The sequence below is a fragment of the Streptopelia decaocto genome, assembly GCF_964273445.1.
Source record: "Streptopelia decaocto genome assembly, chromosome: 2".
Lineage (NCBI taxonomy): Eukaryota > Metazoa > Chordata > Aves > Columbiformes > Columbidae > Streptopelia > Streptopelia decaocto.
The window spans coordinates 121636634-121648702 of NC_138655.1; the positions used below are offsets into that span (position 1 = coordinate 121636634).

At 40.2% G+C, this 12069-nt stretch overlaps 1 protein-coding gene across 1 annotated transcript in view; it reads right to left on the reverse strand.

Moving 5' to 3' along the window:
• The window catches only part of CMC1 (C-X9-C motif containing 1), a 46294-nt gene extending 36711 nt beyond the window's left edge, over positions 1–9583 (reverse strand). Inside the window, exon 1 of the mRNA XM_082046174.1 lies at positions 9430–9583. Within this exon, the coding sequence (XP_081902300.1) occupies positions 9430–9454 (25 nt within the window). The 5' untranslated portion in view covers positions 9455–9583. The remainder of the gene's footprint in view (positions 1–9429) is intronic.
• Positions 9584–12069: the final 2486 nt, after the last annotated feature.

The following is a 12069-nucleotide window of genomic DNA, read 5'->3' on the forward strand; positions in this document are numbered from 1 at the left end:
AGACCCTCTCAAATACATGCAAAAAAAGTGCTTCTCAGCTGGTTTACACTTTGGAGTAACTAGATCTATTTATCAGAGTCCTGATAATTACTTAATTTAACTTATACACGGAAATATAGTGGGCAGCACAGCAACTTTTAAGGCCTGGGAAGGGCAGCTGGGCTTCGCCCACTGGCAGAGGTTCCAGCAGCAAAGCACAGGGCTCCAACACAAGGATCAGCCACCTACTACTGACAAAGGGGGCAAGGGTATCCCCCAGAAAAAAAGAAAAAGAAAAAAGAGAGAGAGGAGGCCTCCCTGACAGCCTAGAACAGTCAAAAAGGATTTTTGGGTTTTATCTTAGCTTAAGCACCCAATTCGATTATTCAAAAGGAAAGGGGCATAAGACTGACAGCAAGAAGTAGCTGTACTGGTGGTACTGGTGTTAACACCAGCTCAATCAGAACCGTGACAGAGCTGTGCCCCAGGCAAACTCTCTCATTTTAGTCTCACGTTTCAAACTTGCAGAGGCTGAAAATGCAGGATGGAGAGGGCACATGAGGACACAGGGCAGTGTCCAGTACGAAGAATCAGAAGAGAACTACAACAGTAATTCAAAAGCAATTATTTGATGGTACAAAGGAAATGGGAACAAAGATTGCTTGCAATCACATCTACAGTTTTTAAGCGAATGTTTGCAAGTATCAGGTTTTAAACCACGAAAAGCACAAACTATTCAAATCATCTTATAATGTCTAGGAGGTAATTGTAAGCATCCGAGTGCAACCATCTCTCCAAAAAGCTCAAATGCAGGTGTTCCATTGGGCAGTACTGTATCTACTAATGAGTTTCAATTGTAACATCTGAAGTATTCTAATATTCTTCCTTGATTCTAAACTATCTATTGCATTACAATTGGCAGCAATTTTCCTTCAAGGATCTTAAACCACGTTACTGAAGTTGTTATCCCTACCCATTTATATAAAATATGAAAGAAAAATAAGGCACAAATATTAACACCACCAGCTAGAAAAATGTTTATGTGCAGAGTAGCTGTATTTCTTATACCAGTGTATAAGCACTTGCAAGCAGATCATCATCAATCCAACCTATTCAGCTCTGCAGTAACATATATGGCAAGAACTTTAAAAGAAACAACACCTCAGAAGCAAGACTTCATCAAAAAACATGAGACAACCACGTTATGAAACCATCAATTCCTTTTGCCTTTTTCCAACTATATCACAGTTTCTGGAATAAGTATCTTTTTCTTCTTTTGAAAGTTCTGCACTAGGAAAGATATTTCTTATTCTAACACCAGATTTGCTGCAGACTAGTCCCTACAGAAGAATGTGCATTACGACAGACTTACTACTGTTTTATTTTACCTTCAAAGCATGAATAAAATTATCCCCAGACAAGCAAGAAATATGTTTTTCTACAGTTTGCCTTCTGCATTTGAAAGGTGATACCTTTGATTTCCACCCACATCCTCCACACACTTTGCTTGGTCTTCTGTGTAGGCTGTTTTAAGATGGTCATGGCTTTGGCCACAATGAGCACCAACAAGAACCCACCACCGCTCACCTTCCAGAGAGCCACACAAATGTTGGCAGCAGCTTTTCTTTCTCCCCCTGCCAGCCAAAATTTGGGCATGTTTGTTAAAGCAAATTAATACTCAGAGATTCCACCTTTACATTCACCTTACATTCTGTTGAAATTTGTTAGTACCATCAAACATTACAAAGGGACAGACAGATGAACACAAGCTAATTAAAGGTAACAAAAAAACAGACTAAATACAATTACCAGTAAAAACTAAGTTGTTTTGTAAAAATAGACACAGAATTTAAGCCAAAATTACAACCAGATGCAGGCTTGCAGGTATTACAGCATCTAAGTCACCAGCTGCTTGAAAAGGTGAATAAGGCTACAGCCAAGAATCTGTGTGGTAAAACTACTGAATGTTTCCTAAAGATGGAGATTGGCACATTCCAGAATGCTGCTGCTCCTCGTGGGGACAAGGAACAGAGGACAGAATAAAGAACAGGTATAGAGGTTATGGGCTTGCAGTTGCCAGAAACACACACATAAAAAGACAGAAGGGTAGAAAACTACAGAAAAGGGAACATCTCTGTGAAAGAGAAATTGTTTTCCATACCACCTCAGTCCAGTGTAAAGAATTAAAGGAAGGAGTGAGATTGCTAAACTGGGAGATATCGCTGTTCAGCAAAACACTAAGAATGCATTTAAGACTTTTTTTGCAAATAAAATCTGCGTGTTTTAGCAAATCTCAATGCTTGAGACAGTTCTCTGGTTGCATACAATACATAGGGCACAAGACTACAATTCTAATAGTTTTCTTCAGTGATTAAAACCCTCAGCTGCAAAAGCTATTTATTGCCATGGAAGGCCAAGGACCACAGCCATTTGGTTTCACAGTTTTCACTATTTTTGTAAAACAACCAAAAAAATCCCACCAGGAAATAAATGCATCAAGAGGAATGAAGGTATCACAACCACTAGAACAGCACAGAATACACGTCAAATTCACTCTGTAAGGGAAAACAGATGACAAATACTCTCCTGGCTTCCCAGCCTCTGACCACAGGATCCAGGATAGCCTTGGGAAAAAGACCTGTGCTGCAGGCAGCAGACCTTTGTGAGGACAAGAGAAGAACAAAACACAAAGCTGCTGCATAGACCTAATAATGAAAGGGACTGAAGAAGTTTCTTATATTACTTAGAAGACTAATACAAAAAGGGGATACCAAGATAAAAAGCTTTCCTAGAAAAGTGTCCTCAGAAAAGTTGTATCATTTCCCCTCTTCATTCAACATAGCTGGTAACTGACTTACTACTTTGTCACTATGTCCTGTTGGTAGTTTACAGCTCTGCTTTCACCTCTCTCATGGCTTCAGGTAGCTGGGACACGGATTACTCAGAAAAGTTGAGAAAATGTTGAAAACTTTTCTACCTAGATATTTGCAGAAGCCTCGTACCTTCTGCATCCAACAGGAAGCAAGTCAAGAGATTCCAGTGACAGTTTTTGAAACATGCGTTTCTCATTATACAAACTGTAATTTGGATTTCCTTGGTTCAGTTTATCTATGCACATTAAAAAAAAACATAGCTCAAAGTAGTACTTTAAATATCATAGATATTTCAGTAAGAATCATAATACACCCTCCCTGAAAGTGTTTAAAAGGCGTTTAGATGAGGTTCTTAAGAACATGGTTTAGTACTAGAGTTAGGTTAGGTTATGGTTGGACTCGATGATCCTGAGGGTCTCTTCCAACTGAAATGATTCTGTGATTCTATATGAGAAGAACAGAAAAAGTTTTAGTAAGTTTTTAACATCTTCATTAGCAACTGTTACACCATGTTTTTCTTGAAGTCCCAGTTATATCAACTTTTAGACATCAGTTATATTATTGACTATGTAATGTAGAATGCTATAGAAATTTCAGTCAAGGTTCAAGAATCCAAGTTAAAAAAGTATAACACTCTTCAAAATATAAACATTTTTAAACAATCACTTTCATTATTTAGGGGTTTTGGTTCAAAAATGTGGAATCATAAAAGGGACTTTTTCTTTTTAATAAACTTTACCATTTTTTTCCTATCAGTTGCCATCAAAGAAAAACAGTTGTCAGTAGACAGATTTCTAAGATACCTTTCATTTTTTGAAGCTAAGAAATAGAACTTGAAAAGTATCAACAAAAACTTCAGCAGCAGAAATAATAAAATTATTGCATTGAAGAACGATAAGAATATATGTGCAGAACTCCCATTCTTTAACTTACACCACATTTAAAGAAAATTTCCACTCTAAATAAGTGTAACACAGTTCTTTTCCTAGAAGGGAAGGTTTTGCCATCAGCTGTGATGAGCCAAGTAAACTTAAGTGTACCAGTCATTCTTTCATTTTACCCATACGCAGATCTATAGTATAAACAATATTTAAGATACCTGGAGAATTAATAACAAATTTATAACTAAGCTGCATAAGTGCATTAATTTGGGGGATTCAGTTATTTTTCGTACCACTTGGTAAAAATTACTTCTGTGCAGTAAACGTTCCATTTCACCCCAAAGTTTTGTTTTGAAACACTTGCCTATGAGCTAATTATAAAACTACATTAAAAAAGCACATTTTTATTAATAGTAGAAGTAGCATTGCAGTGTCAATTGCATTCTTCCTAGCAAACATTCCTTTCCTCAAGCAGACTATTGGCTGTAGAAGATCCATATACATGCATCATAAAAACAGTTATCAAAAAAGTCTCTATCATTGAATATATTACCAAGTACTTAAAACCTCCATTCTAAAACACTAACTCACACATGAGAACAAACTAATTTATAGATAGACCCATTAAAGTTATGGGAGGACAAAACCACATGTTTCTAAAACGTAAGGGTTTTTTCATACAGTTGTAATTTTATGTATCAATGTAATTAACATTTTCAGTACTTGGTCTGTAGCCTGTAAGGGAGCTCCTGTGCCCTTACTGCCAAGTGGCTCATAGAGCCACAAATGACGAATACTTTCAACATACTGCTTTGTAACCTCCATTCCACAAAACCACTCAAGATCCTTTTAAAGGTAATGGATTTTATCAGTCAAAAACATCCAGTGTGATCTGACTGATGACGGACCAGGGCCAAATATCTTTATGCACATATGAAGTGCTTCTTAGTTTGGTAATTTCACTTGCACACAGGTGTTTGCATACAAACTAGAGTCTTAACTACTTTGATTTCTACTAAGGTTTTAAAGTACAGAAGGACAACATAAGTAAAAGAAGTGTTATAATCCAAGTGAAATAGCATACGTGATAACCTGAAACCCTGATTTAAAAGCAAAAGAGGCTGATCACTGCTGCTTCTCTACACAAGCATTTTTTTTCTTTAGATGTATATGAATAAATTTCTTGATATTTAAAAAAGTTACAGATTTTGAGATCTTTCTATCTAATACTGACATCATCTTAAATTAAGATGGAGTACAGGGATGACAATACCAGGGAAAATTTCCAAAGCTTTAACTTCTCACCATTCTATCATCACCTCAAAGTCAATTTTCACCTTTTTCACTGGCTGAATTTGTTATCTTACATTTTGCTTTGGGGCTTGTGTTCTTGCATTATGGCAGTACTGGATTACGAGAATACTGACAAGCCTGTTTGCTAAAAATGAACAATGGCTATACTACAGCAAGTCTATACCATCCAGAAAGAAAAGGGAATGCAGACTCAACAAAGCACACTTACTTGTTAATCACACTCAGATTGCAAATGCTCATCTATCTAGTGAATAATAAGTAAAGCCAAGCCTGAAAACGCTTGTGAAGATTTTTGACACAAGGAGATATTTTCATACTCCTGATCACACAGCAAAGCCAAGTATAGGGCCCAAATAATTAATTACAGATCAAGGCTTAATATTTAGTACTGAAAATAATGCAGTTTCATTAACCCCTTGTCTGAGTTATTGTTCAATTATGATGCCAGTTAGGAAACCTGGGGTGTAAGGTGAGGGAACACCTCACCCCACCTCAAATCCCTTCTAACAACTGTACATGAGGATTTCAGTAAAATGCAGAAAACACAAAGTCAGTAACGACTTGTGCCATGGACTGGCCAAGGACTAAAACAGTGCAGCCAGCCTTATTTCTGCCGTTGTAAAGCTTCTGAATGGTTCACTTGGTAAACTGATGTAAAACCCTCAACACAACTTCTTGTCACTTAAACAAAGACACCATGCAGCAATACTTTAGCAAACAAATACACATTTTGTTTTTTTTCCTGCAATGGCAAAAATACAGTGACATTCTGTTTTTTTTCTGGGACAGCAAAAATATAATAACAGCTCAGATATAATTAGATTCCTACACATAGGGCTCCACAGTTTTTAAGCTAAACCCACACTTCAGAGTGCCTCGTGTCTGAAACCAGGCACAAGTCTAAAATCCCTACTTCTTCTATGGCTTTTCTAACCAACAGTGGATATTGTCCAAGACTTTACTGTCCAAGAATTTACTAGAGAAAGGTCCTGCAAACATCATAAACTATCTGAAGTATATAAACCAAAGAGACCACATGAAATCGAGCTAAGCAGTGACCTCAAGAACTGTGCAATAATTTCCATCAGAAACAAAAGATTAGTAACAGCTAAAACCTACATAAAAAAGAGAAAACTACCAAGCATAACAATAAAGGGATGCAAAAAAATATAACAACCAATTAAACCAAATTATTATGAGAGGGTCTGCTAACCACCTAAGACTTCCAACCCTGCCCAGTCAGGCTAATCGGTGGCTACAGCACTATATACTCCTTTTTGCTTATTTTCAGAATTGTGCAATAAGGTGTAAAGAAAAACAACGTGAGTCACAAATAAAAGTTCAATTAAAAAAAATATATATCTATCTTCCAAACTCCTTGAGGACTTGAATATTTAACTCTTTAACCACTCCTTTCAAGGTACAATTTATACCTTTCATTCCAAATAACAAACACCACACACAAATTAAAAGCAAGGCTTTTGAATAACAGGACCAAATACCATTCTTCCAGCTATTTTTTTAACACTGGAAATAGGATTAACAGATTAAAAAAACAATGCCTACTTTTGATTTCTGTACCTATCTATTTAATGAACAATCAGTATGTGTAACACAAATTAATGATGACCTTTGAAACTAACATCATGGATATGAACAAAACGCACTAGTGTTTTCAAAAGTTGCAGAGCATGAGGTGTTCTGGCAAGAAGAGAACACTGAAAGCCTTCTGGTTATATTAACACAAGGACTGCAGATTTTTTTTCTGGATTTTAATCTCTACAGAATCCTTTCAAACCACTCACTATTATAAAACTCACTGAGTGTCCCAATATATCGTTCATTTTTCAGTTCTTTTCACAGAACAATTCTCTAAAATATGGTGTCAAACAACTTCAGGAAATCACAATTATCTTTTCCCTTCACGTTCCCAAGACAGGTCAAAGACACTAGGAATATCAAAAAGGTCATTCTCATTCAACTCCTTTCTTGATGGTGGCAACTTGTGTTCTGAATCACAACTGTGTAAAAGAAGTTTAATTAAAAGCTGAAACTGTTCTTGCTTTTAGTTACATGGTTTTGCCACACTCCTTTCAGTGTATTCTTCTAGCTCTGTCTTAATGCCCATGCAACTTCGAACCAATTCACAACCATTCCAAAAGCCCAATTCTCTCCACTGTTATACTGCTGCTGTATTTTACAACCTAGATTTCCACATGACAGTAAGAAAGAGACATTTTAAGTAGCTTAGGAAAATAAAATTAGTCTTCAACCCCTCTGTTTTTAACTCCCCAAAAAATATCCAGGATAGCTACCAAAACCTATATTGTGTATCTAAGCTACTATGAGTAACCCCAATTTTCTCTTTACTTATTTGTAAATCTTCAACTAGGTATCCAGACATCACCATCTGAAAACGACAATTATAACCAAGCGTACATTAAAAAGAAAATGAGCTTTCTAATAACCCATGACCTCTACTACTGAAAACAGCACCCTACAGAATTTTGGAAGTTCTGCATACAAAAATCAACTTCAATGCTGCGCTGCAGTACGTTCATTCTGAAAAAGGATAAAACAAAATAGTGTTACATAAAATTCTGTCAACTGATTCATCTACCAATTTATTTACTGGATGCAATCACCTAATGACATAGCCACAGCTCCTTCCCAAAATGTGGCTGTCAAAAAACCCCTGATATACAAATCAAGACAAAATTCACAGGTTCTACATTCTGAGCTTCAGAGGACTCCTTGATACTCACTCCCAACCACCTGGCAAAGCCATGAGAACATGTGTCTTTTGTGACCACAAAATGAAGCATCGGTCACAGTTAACAATTTACTAAACTGTGATTCTCACTCTTTTTTCTCGTATGTGAGCCAAGAAGCAGTTAACAATGATGACATTAAAAACTACCACACTGGGGTATCTAAGTTAACACCTTACTTATATCAACAGGGCAGCTCACACCTCTTGCAGCTATTGTTCCAGTTTCTCTACAACCTCACTTAGCCATCCTCGCTCTTAGTTCACATTCTGAGGTTTTCAACAGAGCTGTAACTGCCAGGGACTGACGAGGGGGGTGAGAGGGAGGTAAGCAAGAGATACCAGATAACAGGTAGCAGATTTAGAGAGGTGCCAATAAGCAATGCCGCTGCTCAGCAGATAAATCTCAGTATTGGTGTCACATAGTATGTACCAAAGTACACCCTCAGCCTTACCACAGCTAACATGCAACTACAACATGGGTTAGGAAAGACATACAATGTCATTTTAGACAGAAACAGGGAAGCAGAACACCGACAAACTGCAGTGTTTGGAGCCATACAGTGAAAGTACAACAGCTCAAACTGATCTAGTGTAATAACTAGACTTTTTCCATAGGACAACTGGGAAGGAAAATTACACTTGAAACGCAGCAGTAAGCTTTACAGCATTTTAATTTTAAAACAGATCAATGTTTAGATTAAACAATCAACAAAACCAGAACTTGATTACGAATGTGGGTTGGTCTAGATGATCTCCAGAGGTCCCTTCCAACCCTAACCATTCTGTGAATGCCTTGTCTGCAAGGCCTGGAGAGCCAGGCCCAGGACAAGTTTCCATCAGAAACTGAGAACTTGGCCTTGGACAACGTCTTTTGGCTTCTGAAGTGGCCATAAGCCACACAGACCAAGGTAGACTCGCAACCGCTGTCGTTCACCACCAACTACAGGTGTCCTAGCACACTGTATTAGCTGAAGCTGAACCTTACCAATGCCTCTCCAGATTGACTCCTGGTGTTCTAACACAGATACATGCAGCCAAAGGCTCCTGCTGCAGGAACCAGCTGAATGACTGAATTACGAAGGTGGATGCACATGGGACTAAGTTCCCTTCTGGGGATAGGTGGCTGTAACTGTCAAGGTAAGAACTTGATAACACGATGCCAAGGGCCACACAGCCTCGATATTTTGCTTTCGCTGACAAGGAGGCTCCAGGCCGGGCTACAAGGCCCGCGGGCACCTGGACGCCCCGGAGCAGCCTGCGCGGCAGCTGAGGCGACGCTGGGCCCCGCGTCTTCCCGCTGGAGGTCAAGACCGCGGCTGGAGAGAGGGCAGGCGGGAGGAGGCGACGGGGAAGGCGCCGCCCGGCGGGCGCTAGGACCCCGCTGCGGGCGGTGGGGCGGTAGCTCAGCCCCTCGGGGCGTCCCTTCCCGGCACCCGCCGACGGCGCAGCCCAATCCACTCTCCCCGCCGGTGTGTGCGAGGGGGGAGCGGAGAGCAGCGGGAGTTTCCCACAGGAGGCCCTGGCAATGCGGGCGGCAGTGGGAAGGGGAGAGAAAAGAGGGCGATCCCGCTGCCCACCCCCGGCTGCACGGGCGAAGGGCCGCCCCTACCTGCGGCACCAGGGGGAGGCTCCATCTGCGGCTCCACGCTACGGCGGCAGCTGCGCACTCAGCGCAGCCAGTCCTCGCCCCTCCCCGTGCCGCGCATGCGCGGCGCAGCCAAGCCCGGCCCCACCTGCCCTCACCGGGCGGGAGCGCGCAAGACGAAGGGCGTTGAGCGCCGGCGGGGGAGAGGGTTATGGCGCATGCGCCGGCTACGCTGCGGGAGGGGCGGGGAGGGTGTGCGCATGCGCGCTGCTGGTGGGCCAGGCAGATGGGCGGGGGCGGCTGCTGCCGCCGTGGGGATTCGCTGCTGCCTTCGCGCCCTCGCCCTCCGTGCCCCTGCTGCCGGGGCGAGGTGCGGTGGGCAGTGCTGAGGGAGCGTGGGTGGGCCTGGCATCTGGGCGTCCCTGGGGGTCCGCGCCGGTCTCGGTACAGAGAGCACCCGCTCGTTCCACGCGAGTTCTGTGCGGATGCGAGCCCCGACAGGGCTGCGGGCCGCGGTGGCGCAGCCTCCGTCCGAATGAGCCCAGGGGGTGTCCGAGGCTTCTGCAACGAGCTTGAAGTGGAAGATGAGAACTACAACGGTGGCCGTTTTTATCGATAATAAATAGTTGGTTTGTACCCTTTAAAAAGGGCTCCCCGGTGTATGGGCAAGACACCCTCTCTCCTGTCTGTCTCTGGGACCACGTTCCTGCAACAAGTGTTGAGCTGATGGACAAATCTGGTTTCCCACCAGAAACTCAGGAAAAATACTGTTAAGGAAATTCCTGTTTGCATGGTGGTCTGCCCAGTGAAATGGAGGAGTTGGATTACTCCATACCTCAGTTACTTACAGCTTACATTCTTTTACCTCTCTTTGTGCAGTTCAGCATCAAGAGTTTCAGGTATCTCCATTTTATATTGTGCCAGTCCAGGACCTCACCATGTAAAACATTACATAATAAATGCTAGGAATCAAAAGGTCAAACACATACTTTGGATATATTATAGAGAAATGAATACAGGCTACTAGTTGCTTGGTTATTAAAAGTATGTAGATTTTAAAGCAATATTTGAAGAACAGTGCAGTTGCATGTGGAAGACTTTTATACAAATTAGGAAATCTATAGAAAGAACACAAAATGCTTTTTTGGAAAGTGTCATTAAGAGTTTGATACTGTTAAAAATTACTAGTTTGGCTGTGTGTCCTTTTGATCTGCCTGTGTAATTAAGCATTGAGACATACATGGAGTACACTTTAATGGCAAAGGAGTGATTTTGGTGGCATCTTTTATTTATGAGTCTGTAGTGTATTTAACTGACCAGTCTTTCTGTAGTTATTAGTGGCATGAGGCAAGGTTGACCACTTCCAGAAACAAAACATGGAATTAAAATTGAGAGAAATTACCATATATTTAAAAACCTGAGAACGTGATTCCCCAGAAATGTAAGAGAAGTTAAAAACAAGGAGACATAGTAAGAGCTGAAACTCAGGACTTCTATTAACAAATACAATACAGAATTTTCAAAGAGCCTACTCTCTTTTGCTCTCTTCAGCATTTCAGACTGACAGGTGGTATGGAAAATTAGTTTATGTAGTAGCCTCTTACACAAGGCTGCAGAAATTCTTCTAAATATAGCATTTCCTCTGATAGCATTCCTCTGCATTGTTATGTCCTGTTCAGTGGAAAGGTGAGCTTTAAATGTGACATTCTCAGGGAACTGAGAAGTCCAGGCATCTTTCCCAAACACCAGATCGACCCAGATGCCGCTGGAAGATAACAATAAGCAATCTAGAAAAAAATCAGGAGGAAGAATTTTGATGACAATTATCATGTTGTTTATTCTTTAAATGAATTTTCATTAAAGGTATGAGTTTCAAGACCACAGGTTTTTTCACAGATTTACATGATTTTCCTCATACGAAGATCCACTTACTTTATTTGAAAATGGATTGTTTCAACTTGAGGCCACACTAAGAGCCAAGTTCTTCGTGCTGATACATTCACAGAAATTAGTAGAGCGTGATGTAGGCAAAATCTTCCACATGAATGCTTTTGGCCTTACTGATCTAGAGCTTTTCTGTTATAGAGCATTAAGTGTGTTTATGTTTCTTTTTTTAATCCACAAGTTTGATCTCATTTCTTAGTGTAAAGTGTGGATATTACAAGTGTTTTCTGTGACTTCATACCACTTCAGTTCACATTTATACCCTGATTTGATACTTCTAATTGAACAAGGATGTGAAAATATAACATATCAATTTATTTGTATTTGTTTTATTAAGGGTTTTTGGACTATGCCACTTCTGCTATGAATGTAAGAGAGTGTTAAAAAACAACAACAAAAAATATACCAGCCAATCTGTGAAGAGTTATATATATGCAATGGGGAAATACAAGAAAACATGATACGAAAAGGAGCTTTCAGCATGAGCATCAAGGAGGATGTACACTTAAACAGTAAGTTGAGTTAAAAAAAATAATTAAGGTTAGTAATTTTTGCAGCTCCTAAACTCTTTGCTACTGGTATTTATATATGCCCTGGAGAATCAGAACTGTGAAGATTTATTTAAGGTGAGGATCTTTGAACTTAAATGTCAGCTCTCTATATTATGTTAATTTGATCATTTACAGGGACAGGCTACTGGGCTAGACAGGACTTTGCTTT